The 18,022-nt window shown below is 40.8% G+C and overlaps 1 protein-coding gene across 3 annotated transcripts in view; it reads right to left on the reverse strand.

Moving 5' to 3' along the window:
* Window positions 1-18,022, reverse strand: part of LOC129810856 (protein strawberry notch homolog 2-like) — a 134,510-nt gene that overhangs the window by 67,066 nt on the left and 49,422 nt on the right. For all 3 annotated transcript variants that reach the window (XM_055861808.1, XM_055861806.1, XM_055861807.1), the window contains exon 4: window positions 14,780-14,894. In XM_055861808.1, the coding sequence (XP_055717783.1) occupies window positions 14,780-14,894 (115 nt within the window). The remainder of the gene's footprint in view (window positions 1-14,779; window positions 14,895-18,022) is intronic.

The raw sequence follows: 18,022 nt of genomic DNA on the forward strand, positions 1-18,022 counted from the left end.
ACGACATACATCCTCCACACACTATACATAGGCCTAGTGTTATCATGCTGTAATATTGAAAGGAGTGAGTGGCATGGAGGGAGAGTGGGGGAAGGGGCAGAGAGAGATGGTGCTCATGGTTGAGTGGTTCAGGATTACTCATGACCCTGTGACTTACATTTTCTCTGCCTGCCTTGTGCTGAAGCCCCTTTTCACACGCACACATGGATGCAGTGTGGTCAGACTGAACAACCAGCACTCAGACAGCTCCACTGCTTTACAAGCCAGGAAGCTACTGGCTCTGTTTGGCGTTGAAGAATGACTTTTTGAAACCGTTAAACATTGATCTCAAACGTAACAATGTAGTCTAGGAGGGCCAGTCTAAATGTCAAGGATGACAGTCATCTACTGGCCCGGACATTGTGTATTTTTTAAATGCATTGGGGTCATGCAGGGCCTATAGGTTGGCATGCTTTCTCTATATTCAACTATTAAATGTGAAACATTTGATTATTATGTATTAAAAGGCTATGTAATATAATTTAGCAATATAAGTCATAACGCTATTATTTAGAATAGCATTGTATTAATTGCATTAATTTTTGTTTCTAAAGTATGTCATTTTAAGAACATTTTTAACATCCCAAAATAGGACACTGGCTCTTTAAAACAACTACGTTCCAAATGAGATAGACCTGGCTATATTAGGCTAGCCAGGATGACTGATAGGTGTCTTTTTGTAGCTTTTTGCAAACTTTAAACAGTAGCCAGCATATTGCTAGTATGTTCACTATTGAAGGTTTAATTTGTACATTTTCCCCCCACTAACGTACTAAAATAAATAAACTCAGCGAGTAGATTGATGGGAGCTTCTTTTTGCTATTAAAATGTGCTGTGTGAAGGCATTAACTCGTACTGCTGGAGTGCTCAAGAAGTTGTGACTCGTGGTAGAGTGGTGGGGCTTGAATGAACTGCCAATAATATTGGGTAAATAGACATATTATGACTATTCGATGTGTAGTCTTCAATGGTAGACTGCGACAGAGCAGGTAAACGTTTAACTGGAATGCAAAAATGTGCTGAAAAGTTACCAGCCCAACATGGTTTTACTGGCCCTGGGCCAGCGAGACATCGTTAATGTTGGACCCAGTGACACCGCTTGTCCCCTGGCACTTCAACAAGAACAAATCAACATGGAGACCTACTAGGGAAATCCCACGAGTCACATGAAATACCACAAGGAATATACATGAAGTAACATTGATCTTATATGACAAAGGCAGGCTGCTATTTTTGTTTTCCTAAAACCCCCCCATCTTGAATATCATATGGTTATCAGATTGAAATCAAGGGACACAGGCTCATTGATCCTCATTCATGTGTCTCCAAAGCATAACAGGCATTTTGGAGGTAAGGTTATGTCATAGGATGCCAGGGCAATAGTCTTCCCCTGGTGTTCCTTGTAATGCATTATTGAGGTTAGGATTGAAGGGTGAGGTGTTTGTCAGAGTGTGAGAGTCCAGTAGTGTATGTGTGTACTGTATGTACACTACATTACCAAAAATATGTTGACACTTTCTAGTAGAACATCTCATTTTAAAATCATGGGCATCAATACGGAGTTGGTCCCCCCTTGCTGCCATAACAGCCTCCACTCTTCTGGGAAGGCTTCCACTAGATGTTGGAACATTGCTGCAATGACTTGCCTCCATTCAGCCTAGGGCTGGGCCTAAAACTAAAAAAAATTAACATTTATGGGCGATCCACGACATATCTTGATTTATTTTTTAAATGTTCTCTAAATAAGCTTTGTTGTACAATTAAAAGGTCAAATACACTGCATTTAAAACAGTCAGAAATACATAACGAATTCAGAGCTTGTGTAATTATACCTAGACTGAATATGCCTTCCACAAGCACTACATCTGTTTTATCAAAAGTTGTACCTGCTTTTTTTTGCAATAATCACTGATCTGGCATTTGTTTTTATAAACATGCCCTTTTTGTAACAAATTTCACCAGAACCATGCACAATCATTGATGTAGCAGGTAGCAAAATTAAAACCAGTCTCAAAACAATCTCTCAAGCACAAGCCCATGTGCTAGTGAGTTGCCAGCTAATATTTATATTTCAAGTTTAGCCAACTTGGATGTAGGTATAATCTCACCAGCTCTGAATTCAGCTAACAAGGTAAAACAGTTGAATTGTTATTATTATTGAACGCAATCTTATGTTGCTTCCCAATGTTCCAATCTTATCTCCAAATGTTTTAACAGCATGCTAGCCTGTCCACTTTGTTCAGATGTTGAAATCAAGTGCCCTACCTTATTTCTGAGAACGAGTTGCCAATTCCTTTTATAAATTGTTTTATGCTTATTGCACATTTATAAAAACAGACTAAACAGCTAGTATAACAATCACAAAAATTCTGTTAGCGTTACGTGCTATCGTAATGCGCACGCGACAAACTGAGCATTAATTTTCCAGAACTATTGTTCATTGGTACATCTGTTTAGTAGTGTCTGCTCTGCTCGAAATTTGATGATTTCAAACAAACAGGGCATGGTTCGAAAGGTTAACTTCTCTATTAAAGTAAAATGTCATTTTTTTGTGTCCATATGATCGATTCGGTTGGACCAACTCTCAAATGCAAATAGCGAATTGAAACCGATTGTCAGAGAGGAAGAAGTGATCTCTCATCTTTGTTGTTGTGAGTGGTAGGGGGAGGCGCTTGGGAGAAAGAGGCAAAGCGAGAGGTATTTTGAACCAAAGCCTTCCTGCCTTTAGGACAACGACTCCCAGTATTAGGGATGAGACATGAGCATCCCGTCATTATGTGATCCGTTTCAGGAAAATAGGTGAATGACGCAAGTCACGACTTCACAGGAGAGCCATTTAAACTTTTTGGGGGCAGAAATGTCTACTGGAACACGTTAACGTTCATGTGCCTTGATTACAAACTTGTATGCCATCTGTAAATATGAATAAAATGGTTACATTTTGAGTGTGGAGGGTTAAGTCACAGAAACAGCAACCTTCCCACTAGCCATGACTGGCTGAGATAATGAGTGGGCTGGACATGTCGAGAGGGGAGTTCGGATTGGTCTGCCATATACACGTCTATTTTAGCTGGTCAGTCTGTTGGTAATCCTGTCGAACGCATCTTTTTTTAATGTATTGTGTAGTGGAGATGCTTAAGTGTTGCTCTCCACTTTCTGGAGGATCAAGTTTTGAAATCAGAGTATGATAGCTAAAGAGATGGCGAAAACACCTGTCTCCGGATTACATCTTCAAACTAAGGGCAATCTTGGCATGGCATCCGTGCATGACGATGTGTGTACAGGTAAGATAGTCTAGCTAGCTACATTCAGATATTACATGTTTCTAATTTTGACAGAAAGTAGTTTCATTTCAAGCTAAAGTGTACTGTTAGCTAACGTTAGCTGGCTGATTCCCTAGCTAACGTCATGTGTATGGAGTTATTATTCGTATCCCAGAACTGTTTGCTTCGCTAGTTAGAACATAATGTTAGCTAGCTAATATTGAACCTGGTTGGTTGGCTACCAGCATATTCATATGCAGGGTAGTAACATGATTTGGCACTATGATAGCTAACGTTAGGTGTGTGATCTTAAGACATTGTTGACCTCGCCAGGTTCATTGTTTACCTAGCTAGCTAGCTAGCTACATGTCTTAAGCTCAAGTGTACAACACCCGTTGAATATGGCTGGTGACAGTAAACGTCGGCAAAAAAGCGTGATGAAATTGTTGCCAGCAGAGCTGGTTAGGCTGTTTTCATGTTAAATCATCAGCCAGAGCGTCAAGAGTGCGCTCTGAACTCTCCGAGAGCGAAACAAGATGGGCTGGGCTCAAGCTTAAGAGGGTGTGAACGATGCTGAATGGGTGTAGACAAAAAGCTCTTCGCAAGAAACCATAACATTACAAGGCCATTATCTCAAAAGTGAATTTACAAGTTTCATAACTTTAAAGGAGAATTACTTTCCCATTGTTCCTCAAAAATGCAGTGTATGATATACCATTTTGTAGCTGAGGCTCTGCTTTTATACAACGTAAAAAAAACAATTTCAAATTTTGCTACACAAGACCAAATCCAGATGGTGAGTCATATCTGGTGTAAATGGGAAGGTGCACAGCACAAACGGAGCTAACAAGAAGAGATCAAAAAGACAAGCTGAATGAGAACAAGCTGAAATAAAATGTGATTAAAAACAGAAAATAAAATAACTTGATTCTGCGATACAGGCATTTGGAATATAGCGTAAAAACATACATTTGAATGAATTTTATATGGCCCAGGCTTAATTCAGCGAAACAATAGCATTAGTGAGGCTAACATTGTAGCGTTAAGATTTCCCTTCACTAGAACTAAGGGGCCTAGCCTGAACCGTGAAAAAAACCCGCCCCAGACCATTATTCCTCTTCCACCAAATGTTACAGTTGCCACGATGCATACAGGCATGTAGCATTCTACTGGCATCTGCCAAACCCAGATTTGTTTGTCAGACTGCCAGATGGTGAAGAGTGGTTCATCACTCCAAAGAACGCATTTCCACTGCTCCAAAGTCCAATGGCGGAAAGCTTTACACCGATCCAGCCAACATTTGGCATTGCGCTCTTAGGCTTGTGTGAGGCTGCTTGGCCCTGGAAACCAATTTCATAAAGCTCAGAACGAAGAGTTATTGTGCCGACGTTGTTTCCAGAGGCAGTTTGGAAGTTGGTAGAGAGTTGCAACCGAGGACAGACGATTTTTATGTGCTACACGCTTCAGCACTCGACAGTCCCGTTCTGTGAGCTTGTGTGGCCTACCACTTCGCGGCTGAGCTGTTGCTGATCTTAAACATTTCCACTTCACAATAATAGCACTTACAGCTGCCCGGGGCAGTTCTAGCAGGGACAAAATTTGACAAACTGGCATGTTGGAATGGTGGCATCCTATGAAGGTGCACGTTGAAAGTCACTGAGCTCTTCAGTAAGGCCATTCTACTGCCAAAGTTGGTCTACGGAGATTGCATGGCTGTGTGCTCGATTTTATACACCTGTCAGCAACAGGTGTGGCTGAAATAGCTGAAACCACTCATTTGAAGGGGTATCCACATATGTTTGTTTGTTTATGTATGTACAGTTGAAGTCGGAAGTTTACATACACTTAGGTTGGAGTCATTAAACTCGTTTTTCAACATCTCCTCTAATTTCTTACTTACTTAATTTTATTTTTTTATTAGAGATACACTTCAACTGTGAGAGACAGAATCTAAAACAAAAATCCAGAAAATCACATTGTATGATTTGTAAGTAATTAATTTGCATTTTATTGCATGACATAAGTATTTGATCAAGTACCAACCGGTAAGAATTCCAGCTCTCACAGACCTGTTAGTTTTTCTTTAATCTCTTTCAGCTAGGGGGCACTATTTTTATGTTTGGAAAAATAACATGTCCAAGGTAAACAGACTATTTCTCAGGCCCAGATGCTAGAATATGCATATAATTGACAGATTAGGATAGAAAACACTCTAAAGTTTCCAAAACTGTCAAAATATTGTCTGTGAGTATAACAGAACTGATGTTGCAGGCGAAACCCTGAGGATATCCAACCCGGAAGTGCCTTTTATTTGGGAAAATCCCTGTTCCATTGCTTGCCCATCCTCCATTTAAAGGGGTATCAACCAGATTCCTTTTCCAATGGCTTCCTCAGGCTGTGACCAGGCTTTAGACAGTTTCAAGCTTTTATTTTGAAAAATGAGCGAGATTAATCAAAACTCGTCAGGTGTCCTTTGATTAGTTCATGCGCCCGAGAGTTGTAGCTCGACATTTTCTTTCTCTGTAGTATTGAATAGTTTATTGTCCGGTTGAAATATTAATCGATTATGTATGTTAAAAACAACCTGACGATTGATTATTAAAAAAAACGTTTGAAATGTTTCTACGAACATTACGGACACTTTTTGGAATTTGTCTGCCCTTCGTGACCGGAACGAGCCTGTGGTTTTCTGAACATAACGCGCAAACCAAATGGCAGATTTTGGTTATAAAAATAATCTTTATCGAACAAAAAGAACATTTGTGTAACTGGGAGTCTCGTGAGTGCAAACATCCAAAGATCAAAGTTAAGCGATTAATTTGATTGTTTTCTGACTTTCGTGACCAAGCTAATTTGCGGCTAACTGTTCTTACTGTTTTGTCTAGTGATTGATAAACTCAAACGCTTGGATTGCTTTAGCTGTAAAGCATATTTTCAAAATCTGACACGATAGGTGGATTAACAACAAGCTACGCTGTGTTTTGGTATATTTCACTTGTGATTTCATGGTTATAAATATTTTTAGTATTTTTTTATTTTTTAATTTGGCGCTCTGCAATTCAGTGGTTGTTTACGAAAATGATCCCGCTAAAGGGATACGTGCTTCAAGAAGTTAACCTGTTTGGGCTGCAAGGGGCAGTATTGAGTAGCCAGATAAAATGTGCCCATTTCAAACGGCCTCGTACTCAATTCTTGCTCGTACAATATGCATATTATTATTACTATTGTATAGAAAACACTCTCTAGTTTCTAAAACCGTTTGAATTATTTCTCTGAGTGAAACAGAACTCATTCTGCAGCACATTTCCTGACCCGGAAGTGGAAAGTCTGAAATCAATGCTCTGTTCACCTTCCTGCCTATAAATGGGCACAAGACTTATTAGTATACATGCACGTCATACACCTTCCTCTGGGTGTCAAGAGGCTGTGAGAAAAGAAATGAGTTGATTATCTTGGTCTGAGTTGGAACACATCATCTTGGAATGACGTGTCCACCATTTTCGGTACTCTGAAGTGCGCGAGCTGGACAGTGGAATTGCCTTTTGTTTAGCTGCCGTTATAGGCGACTACAATCTCTGGCTTTGATTTTATTTGATACATGTCACCATATCATCGTAAAGTATGTTTTTTCAATATGGTTTCATCAGATGATTGAATATTTTTGGGGAGTTTTGCCGTGTTCCGTTCTCTTCCGTTTGTTGACATGGAGTGTCGTGCCACCCGGCTAGCATGCTTGCTAAATGAAGAGGGAAAGTGTCCGTTCTGAATCCAAACAACGACTGTTCTGGACAAAGGACACCTTGTCCAACATTCTGATGAAAGATCAGCAAAAGTAAGACCCAATTTATGATGCTATTTTATATATCTGTCGTAGTCGCCGGCGCCCAAGTGTTTCTGGCTATTGTGCTAAGCTAATATAACGCTACATTTTCTTTTCGCTGTAAAACACTTAATAAAAATCGGAAATATTGTCTGGAATCACAAGATGCCTGTCTTTCATTTGCTGTACACTATGTATTTTTCAGAAATGTTTTATGATGAGTAATTAGGTATTTGACGTTGGTGTCCGTAAGTTTTATGGCTGCTTTCAGTGCAATTTCTGACTGTAGCTGCAATGTAAACTATGATTTATACCTGAAATATGCAAATTTTTCTAATGAAACATATGCTATACAATAAATATGTTATCAGACTGTCATCTGATGAAGTTGTTTTTTGGTTAGTGGCTATTTATATCTTTATTTGGTCGAATTTGTGATAGCTACTGGTGGAGTAAAAAAACTGGTGGAGTAAAAAAACTGGTGTCTTTTGCTAACGTGGTTAGCTAATAGATTTACATATTGTGTCTTCCCTGTAAAACATTTTAAAAATCGGACATGTTGGATGGATTCACAAGATGTGTACCTTTCATATGCTGTATTGGACTTGTTAATGTGTGAAAGTTAAATATTTAAAAATATATATATTTTGAATTTCGCGCGCTCCACTTGAGCTGGCTGTTGTCATAAGTGTACCGGCGTCGGGCTGCAGCCATAAGAAGTTAATTAGCCCTCCTGTTCTCCACTCATTACCTGTATCAACTGCACCTGTTTGAACTCGTTACCTGTATAAAAAGACACATGTCCACACACTCAAACAGACTCCAACCTCTCCACAATGGCCAAGACCAGAGAGCAGTGTAAGGACATCAGGGATAAACTTGTAGACCTGCACAAGGCTGGGATGGGCTACAGCACAATAGGCAAGCAGCTTGGTGAGAAGGCAAAAACTGTTGGCGCAATTATTAGAAAATGGAAGAAGTTCAAGATGACGGTCAATCACCCTCGGTCTGGGGCTCCATGCAAGATCTCACCTCGTGGGGCATCAATGATCATGAGGAAGGTGAGGGATCAGCCCAGAACTACACGGCAGGACCTGGTCAATGACCTGAAGAGAGCTGGGACCAGTTTCAAAGAAAACCATTAATAACACACTACGCCGTCATGGATTAAAATCCTGCAGCGCACGCAAGGTCCCACTGCTCAAGCCAGCGCATGTCCAGGCCCGTCTGAAGTTTGCCAATGACCATCTGGATGATCCAGAGGAGGAATGGGAGGTCATGTGTTCTGATGAGACAAAAATAGAGCTTTTTGGTCTAAACTCCACTTGCCGTGTTTGGAGGAAGAAGAAGGATGAGTACAACCCCAAGAACACCATCCCAACCGTGAAGCATGGAGGCGGAAACATCATTCTTTGGGGATGCTTTTCTGCAAAGGGGACAGGACGACTGCACCGTATTGAGGGGAGGATGGATGGGCCATGTATCGCGAGATCTTGGCCAACAGTCTCCTTCCCTCAGTAAGAGCATTGAAGATGGGTCGTGGCTGGGTCTTCCAGCATGACAACGACCCGTAACACACAGCCAGGGCAACTAAGGAGTGGCTCAGTAAGAAGCATCTCAAGGTCCTGGAGTGGCCTAGCCAGTCTCCAGACCTGAACCCAATAGAAAATCTTTGGAGGGAGCTGAAAGTCCGTATTGCCCAGCGACAGCCCCGAAACCTGAAGGATCTGGAGAAGGTCTGTATGGAGGAGTGGGCCAAAATCCCTGCTGCAGTGTGTGCAAACCTGGTCAAGGACTACAGGAAACGTATGATCTCTAATTGCAAACAAAGGTTTCTGTACAAAATATTAAGTTCTGTTTTTCTGATGTATCAAATACTTATGTCATGCAATAAAATGCAAATTAATTACTTAAAAATCATACAATTTGATTTTCCGGATATTTCTTTTAGATTCCATCTCACAGTTGAAGTGTACCTATGATAAAAAATGACAGACCTCTACATGCTTTGTAAGTAGGAAAACCTGCAAAATCAGCAGTGTATCAAATACTTGTTCTCCCCACTGTATATCGACATAACCTGAAATGCCACTCAGCAAGGAAGAAGCCACCGCTCCAAAACGGCCATAAAAAAGCCAGACTACGGTTTGCAACTGCACATGGGGACAAATATCGTACTTTTCTGGAGAAATGTCCTCTGGTCTAATGAAACAAAAACAGAACTGTTCGGCCATAATGACCATTGTATGTTTGGAGGAAAAAGGGGGATGCTTGCAAGCTGAAGAACACCATCCCAAACGTGAAGCACGGGGGTGGCAGCATCATGTTGTGGGGGTGCTTTGCTGCAGGAGGGACTGGTGCACTTCACAAAATAGATGGCATCATGAGGTAGGAAAATGATGTGGATATATTGAAGCAACATCTCAAGACATCAGTCAGGAAGTTAAAGCTTGGTTGCAAATGGGTCTTCCAAATGGACAATGACCCCAAGCATACCTCCAAAGTTGTGGCAAAATGGCTTTAGGACAACAAAGTCAAGGTATTGGAGTGGCCATCACAAAGCCCTGACCTCAATCCCATAGAACATTTGTGGGCAGAACTGAGAAAGCATGGAGGCCTACAAACCTGACTCAATTACACCAGCTCTGTCAGGAGGAATGGGCCAAAATTCACCCAACTTATTGTGGGAAGCTTGTGGAAGGCTACCCAAAATGTTTGACCCAAGTTAAACAATTTTAAAGGCAATGCTACCAAATACTAATCGAGTGTATGTAAACTTCTGACCCACTGGGAATGTTATGAAATAAATAAAAGCTGAAATAAATCACTACTATTATTCTGACATTTCACATTCTTAAAATAAAGTGGTGATCCTAACTGACCTAAGACAGGGAATATTTACTAGGATTAAATGTCAGGAATTGTGAAAAACTGAGGTTAAGTGTATTCGGATAAGATGTATGTAAACTTCCGACTTCAACTGTATGTATGTATGCATCTACGTACACTACTGTTCACATTTTTGGGGTCACTTAGATATGTCCTTGTTTGTGAAAGAAAAGCACATTTTTGGTCCATTAAAGTAACATCAAATTGATCAGAAATACAGTGTAGACATTGTTAATGTTGTAAATGACTACGGCTGATTTTTATGGAATCTACATAGGCGTACAGAGGACCATTATCAGCAACCATCACCCCTGTGTTCCAATGGCACGTTGTGTTAGCTAATCCAAGTTTATTATTTTAAAAAGGTAATTGATCATTAGAAAAACCTTTTGCAATTATGTTAGCAGAGTTGAAAACTGTTGTACTGATTAAAGAAGCAATAAAACTGGCCTTAGACTAGTTGAGTATCTGGAGCATCAGCATTTGTGGGTTCGATTACAGCCTCAAAATGGCCAGAAACAAAGCACTTTCTTCTGGAACTCGTTAGTCTTTTTTTTGTTCTCGGAAATGAAGGCTATTCCATGTGAGATATTGCCAAGAACCTGAAGATCTCATACAATGCTGTGTACTACTCCCTTCACAGAACAGCGCAAACGGGCTCTAACCAGAATAGAAAGAGGAGTGGGAGGGCCTGGTGCACAACTGAGCAAGAGGACAAGTACATTAGAGTGTCTAGTTTGAGAAACAGGCACCTCACAAGTCCTCAACTGGCAGCTTCTTTAAATAGTACCCTCATTAAATAGTACCCTTTTCTATTGCATTGCAAAGAAGGGTACCTATTGGTAGATGGGGGGGAAAAAAAGGGGAAAAAAGAAGCAGACATTGAATATCCCTTTGAGCATGGTGAAATGATCAATTACACTTTGGATGCTATATCAATACACCCAGTTACTAAAACAATACCTTCCTAACTCAATAGCCAGAAAGGAAGTAAACCGCTCAGGGATTTCACCATGAGGTCAATGGAGACATTTAAAACAGTTTAACCTGTTGGGGATGGGGGCGCTGTTTAGACTATTTATGCTAATGTGGCTAATTTTTTAAACGGCTTCCCACAAAATCCTTGATCGTACAATATGCATATTATTATTATTATTGGATAGAAAACAGTCTATAGTTTCTATAGGAGTTGAAATTTTGTCTCTAAGTGGAACAGAGCCCATTCTACAGCAATTTCCCTGACATGGAGTCAGATTTGAGAAACGTTGGCCACTTTTCTGAAGTCATTTAAACGGGCACTGTCGTTGCTATGACTATACGGACACTTCTTACGTCTTCCCCTGGATGCCTTTACGTGATGACGATTCCAACGGGCTCGATTGCTCGTTCACAGGCCCTACAAATGAAAAAAACCTTTAGCTAGCAAGTCTTTTCTTGCTGCGTAACGCGCGTGGAAGACACCGACCCTCTCCTGTTCCAAGCATTAGTTTAGCCTGTTATATTTCTCCGGTCATCTTTTCACTCGTTATAGGAGTTACAAACATCACAAAGTAGTTAATTTAAAGCGTTTTATAGCAATTTATATCCGTTTAGTGCGATTTTGTGACATTTATTTTTGCAACGATGTGAAAAGTTGGACACGCTTTTCAGTTCATCCCGAACGTAGTTGACATTTCCACATGGCAAGAGGACAGCTTTCCACCAAAAGACGATTTCTCCCAAGAAAGGATCCTTTGCCCAAGATACTGATGGAAGAACAGCTCAAGGTAGGACATTTTTATTATGATAAATCGTGTTTCTGTCGAAACATTTTAGTGGCTTAGGACGCCATGTTTTTTGACGTAGCTTCGCTTGGCGCAAACTGTATTGAAAAGTAAGGATAAATTAAAAAATGTAATAACGCAATTGTATTAAGAATTAAATTGTCTATCAATCCCTGTCCACCCTATATTTTTTAGTCACGTTTATGAGTATTTATGTATAAGAGTAGATCACTGTCTAAGTGGCGCAAGGACAAATTCTGACCAGCCGAGTTACATTTCACATTGTCTAACCATGATTTTGGTGGCTAAATATAAACATTTTCGATCAAACTGTATATGCATGTTGTAATGTGATGTTACAGGAGTGTCATCGGAAGAATTCTGAGAAGGTTAGTGAAAAAATTAATATCTTTTGGCGATGTTGACTTTTATCGCTCACTTTGGCTAGAATCAATGCTGGGCTGCTAATTGCTATGTGCTAAGCTAATATAACGATTTATTGTGTTTTCGCTGTAAGACACTTAGAAAATCTGAAATATTGTCTGTATTCACAGGATCTGTGTCTTTCGATTCGTGTATGCTGTGTATTTTTACGAAATGTTTGATGATTAGTAGTTAGGTAAACACGTTGCTCATTGTAATTATTCTAGTCCATTTGTGATGGTGGGTGCAATTGTAAACTATGCCATATACCTGAAATATGCACTTTTTTCTAACAAAACCTATCCCATACCATAAATATGTTATCAGACTGTCATCTAATGAGTTTTTTTGTTGGTTAGGGGCTATAAATATCTTAGTTTAGCCGAATTGGTGATGGCTACTGGTGTTGGTGGACAAATAAAAGATGGTGGAATATGCTAATGTGTTTTTAGGTAATAGATGTACATCTTTACATATTGTGTCTTCCCTGTAAAACATTTTAAAAATCGGAAATGTTGACTGGATTCATAAGATCTGTGTCTTTCATTAGCTGTATTGGACTTTAATGTGTGAAAGTTAAATATTTTAAAAAAATATTTTTTTTGAATTTCGCGGCACTGGTTTTTCAGTGGGGGGGGGGGGGGTGTGCCGCTAGCGCCACGCTGATCCTAGACAGGTTAATGGCTGTGATAGGATAAAACTGAGGATGGATCAACAACATTGTAGTTACTCAACAATACTAACCTAATTGAGAGTGAAAAGGATGCCTGTACAGAATAAAAATATTCCAAAACATGCATCCTGTTCGCAACAAAGCACTAAAGGAACACTCCTAAAAAATTGGCAAAGCAATTAACTTTCCCCCCTGAATACAAAGCGTTACGTTTGGGGCAAATCCAATAGATCACGAGTATCATTCTCCATATTTTCAAGCATAGTGTTATGCTTGTAATCGTTATGCTTGTAATGCTTGTAATCGGACTGGGGAGTTGGTCAAGATAAAAAAAGAAACGGCATGGAGGTAAGCACAGGCAAAATACTAGAGGAAAACCTGGTTCAGTCTGCTTTACACCAGACACTAGGAGATTAATTTGTTTTATAGCAGGACAATAATCTAAAACAAAAGGCCAAATCTACACTGGAGTTTCTTACCAAGAAGACAGTGAACGTTCCAGTTTTGACTTAAATCTATGGCAAGACCTGAAAATGGTTGTATAGCAATGATCAACGACTAATTTGACAGAGCTTGAAGAATTTTGAAAAGAATAGGCAAATTTTGCACAATCCAAGGTGTGGAAAGCTTTTAACTTATCCAGAAAGGCATCTACAAAGTATAGACACAGGAGTGTGAATACTTATGTATATTAGATATTTCTGTACTTCATTTCCAATAAATTTGCTAACATTTTTAAAACAAGTTTTCACTTCGTCATTGTGCGGTGAGGGTGGGTGAGAAAAAAAAATCTAGAAAATCCATTTTGAATTCAGGCTGTAGATATGTAATAAGTCAAAGGATATGAATACTTTCTGAAGGGTATATGAGTAAGAAGTTTGGTACAGCGTGTGCAGCACCTGTCTACACCACACAGCTGGGCAGTACCAGGGAGCTGCAGGGCGTTCACTCCGAGGTCTTTGTGTGCACTTGGCAGGTGGCACACTGGGGTCAGAGGCTCTTCATTAAGTACATAGGCATGCCCCCAGCCCAGCCGCTGTTAAACCGTCATTACTCTGATACAGGACAGGACGGACGTGAGAGGCATAGTGACTGGCTCTTTAGTAACACATCACTGCTCTCCTATACACACACAGCTACTGGAGCTCTACGAGGAGATGCCCCAACATTCAACCCCATACAAATAAGCCAAGATGAGAAGTGAAGTCACTCGCCTGTGTTGTTAGGGCTTCTCAGTCAGCGGAGAGAGATTACTTTTCCATATGGGACTTAAGAACTGCCTGGCCTGACAAAGTGTGCATAATTGGAAAATGCAAATGAAGAGGTTAAATATAGCCCAGTAAGGATGCTAAATATAAAACGGGGGGGGGGAATGGTCTCTTACTTTGTCACTTACACATTTCCAAGTTAGAATAAGCCTGTCCCAAATGTCTCCAGGGTGATTGATGATGCATAACCTCCGCAAGAAAATATGAGGAAAGCAAGAGATTAAATTCCTCCATGCAAAAACTCCACCGAAAAACACCACGCATTTAAGTGTTCCTCAAAAGTGCAATGAGAACAGACATATTCCTCAGAGTGACAGAATAGAACCTGATGGCCAACAACCAAAGCCCTGCTAAATTACAGCAGCTTATTAATAACAAGCCTTCACAGGAAAAGGAGCAGGTAGCTTCTTAACACTGTCTAGACAGTGTCAGACGCAACGTTTAATCACTGTTTCTGCAGGCAAGAATAACCGACCGTGCAACGTTTAAGGTAGGATGAAAGTAGTAAGTGGGAGCCGCAGCTCCTCCCTTTCAGAGAGTGACAGCGAGGCAGCAAGAGAACGAGACAGAGGTGAAGATAAGACTGCTCAAAGAAGGTAGAGAGAAGGATAGAAAGAGAGTGTGATATGGAGAGGTCTTACCTGAGGGAAGCCTCCGTTTCTGGGGAGATTGAGGCAGGGGAAATCGTCATGGAACCCAGAATGGCTGAACATGTCGATGTGCATATCCGGCATAGTGTCATTCAAGTGGTATTGCCTGAAAAAGGTCAGAGGTAAAGCAGCTTAATGAGATGTACTGGGAAGGGGAGAGCAGAGGGAACTAGCTAGTCATTAAATGGGTGGGAACTTGTGCTTTTCTCTGCATGGCCAAAGGGGTTTGGTTTTTATTTATACAAAGGAAACGAGGACACAGGGTGGTTGGAAAACAACACTCTCAAACTAGCCCAACAAAGATATAACTAAGAGCAATGATGGTTGGAGGATAAAGAAATAAAGTCAACAAAGAACACATGAACCCCACAAACTGTGGAGTCATAACACAAGTGATAATTATCTTAATACGCATTAATAACTGATCTTGTGATCTTCTAATCAGCAGTTTACAGACACACCATTAAACCTAAATTGTATTACATCAAGTGAACACTAAAGCCTTTGGCCTGCCTCACAGCTGAACCACTAGAACGGAGAGTGAGTCACACCTGACGCTGCCACAAAGCACAACAAGGACTGTGACAATACCAGTATCACAATAATTTTTCAATGGCAAAAATGAAAACAAAAAGCAGGCTGAACTCTTTGGTCCTTTAAAAACCTGCAGTATGTTAAATATTTTGCGATATAGCTTGGAAAATAACTAAATGCAACTCTGGATGACAATGTGTATGCTTCAACATTAGGGCTGTTTTCCTAAAGAAGTTAAATCCGTTAGTTTCCTTGCCACAATACAAACGAGTATCACAATAGTTGTATCATCACAACCCTAATAACAACCAACTATGAAGGTAAAAAGTCAGAGGGGAGAGCGAGAGGCAACGAGCGAAAGAACCTACCCGTCATCGGGTTCCATGATCCACGGAGGCCACACTGACTGTACACTGTACATGCTGCCTTCTTCCAGAGTCAGACTTGCACAGAAACCCACAGGCATCAACACAAACACACTGGAGCTGTACCGCGGCGACTTGCAACACACACACCAACACAAAGACACTGGAGTGGCACACAGCTGTGTCGAGTCACGGCTCTCTGAGCTCAGGGCTTCATGTGACTCCCCTCTGCGCTTCAGGGAACGGAGAGGCACTCTGCTCTTTCACTCGCTCTTCCGGGAATCACAACCTAGTTCAGTGGAAAAACACCCACTGAAGGCTTTCTCAGGAACCTCTGCTGCCTGTGATATTTTCACTTTCTCACTGAGTCACAGCAGGCAGGGCAAGATGGTGCCCAAATGAGGGTAGCACAGAAAGAAAGTAACAACCGCACAGCTCCCAGGCTCAAATCCTGTGAGAGCTGATCTCTACATGGGGGATTGAGGGATGAAACTGTCCTCCAACACAGGACACAGATCAGCTGGAGGATAATTGAGGTTGTTATTTAAAGAAAGGGCTCACATAGGAACGGAGAGATAAGCCACGGGGAGAGCTGCTGGTGGTCTAATGCCAGGCGGTTTTGTATAGCTAGAGCAAAGCTTGGTATGATGGTGTTTTAACAAGGAGATTCAGGGATTTGATCTGCACACAATAGTCAGTGTGGTAAATCCCTAAAAAGTATTGCAGATTTCCTAGGATCAGAATTAAGGGTTTCCTGATCAGTGTAGGAAAAAAAACACCTGTACAGAAGGTGTTTATTAACGTGTTTATCTATTTTGAAGGGTTACCGTCAGCCACCTAGCAAGGGTAACAGTGCAGCATCCTAAAGCTTCAAATAAAAAGTGGAAATCCTGAGCCTAACCGTGTAGCCTCTCCTGATATGACAGTGATATTGCTGCCTTGGCAGAATGTGTCAGTACTAGCAGCATTCCAATAACACAAAGCCAGTCGGCCCCGTTCCACAGTGCCTCACTGACTGCAAGCCTTTCCCGGAATATTTGCAACCCAGTTATGCAGCATCAAAAATCTATTTCTAATCTCTTATATTTCTATGACTAAAAGGCTATTTTATTACATCAATTGGACTGATTCAAGCTGGTGTTAGACAATCTAGTGTATGTAGGGCAGGCAGGCAGAAAGTAACCTATCACCTCTCACTTGATGCATAACTGTTATTGCAGTCTGGGGAGATAAAGCCAGTTAAGTTGACTTTGGTCAGGACAGTAGGACATGATAAACTAAAGTGTAATGCAATAACATTGAGAGAGATCAAACCTGCTCGTCTAGAATAACAGGCTAGTTCGGACAATTATTGAATAAAAAGAACCGGATGGAGCATGTGTTTGATCATCAAACAGCAGGGAAATCAGCCCCAGGCAAATTTGCATTCCCAAGAACGTATAAAGAATACAAGCACAAAGGGCACTGTTAAGGTTGCACATTTGGGGGAATACTCAGAGGTGGGAATTCCGTGGAAATTAATGGAAAAATATGCTAATGAATATTAATACAATTTAAATGTAGATGTTTTTTTGCATTGATATATTTACCCTATATGGAGACAGAAACACAAACCTTACAAGTAGACAATTGCAAATTATTAAATCCTTCCAATAGAAATAAAATCTATTTAGTTACGAATTGAACTGTTAATTAGTTGACTCTTCACATGGGATGATTTCACTGAACAACAAAAGGGAAAATTGAATGATCCCCAATGATCTATCGCATCTCCCAAAACACGTTTTCAACATACATCTGTAAAATGATAACCAAAGCTTTAGTTGCTAGACTATCTTCCTCTCAGGCTTCCATGTCTTCTCCCTGGACCTCCTCAATGTCCACCTCTTGAAAATCAGACTGAGGCTTCATCTTCACTGTCCAACCTTGTTGATGGCGGCTCGTTATTAGGCTCAAGAAGCCTCAAATTTGCCTGGATGGCCACCAATTTTTCAACTCTTGTATTGGTCAGCCTGTTGCGTGCTTTGGTGTGTGTTCCCAAACAAGAACCGGATGCGCTCTGAGTTGGCTGATGTTGGTGGGAGTTGGAGGATGACGGAGGCAACAGGGGAAAAAGCCTCAGAATCACCAAGTCCCTTCCACCAGGTGGCTGATTAAATATGTTTGGAACAACTGCCATATTGCATGTCCATCCCAAAGCCCTTGCTTGGAAGTGTACTTCGCCAGACTGCCAAGAACCTTGCCATCATTCAGGCCAAGGTGGAACTGCAGTTTCCTCTGCTTGGAGCAACAGTGACGTGGGCAGGGCAGTATGGATTTCTTCTTACATCTGCAA

This window comes from Salvelinus fontinalis, chromosome 14 (genome assembly GCF_029448725.1).
Source record: "Salvelinus fontinalis isolate EN_2023a chromosome 14, ASM2944872v1, whole genome shotgun sequence".
NCBI classification, from domain to species: domain Eukaryota; kingdom Metazoa; phylum Chordata; class Actinopteri; order Salmoniformes; family Salmonidae; genus Salvelinus; species Salvelinus fontinalis.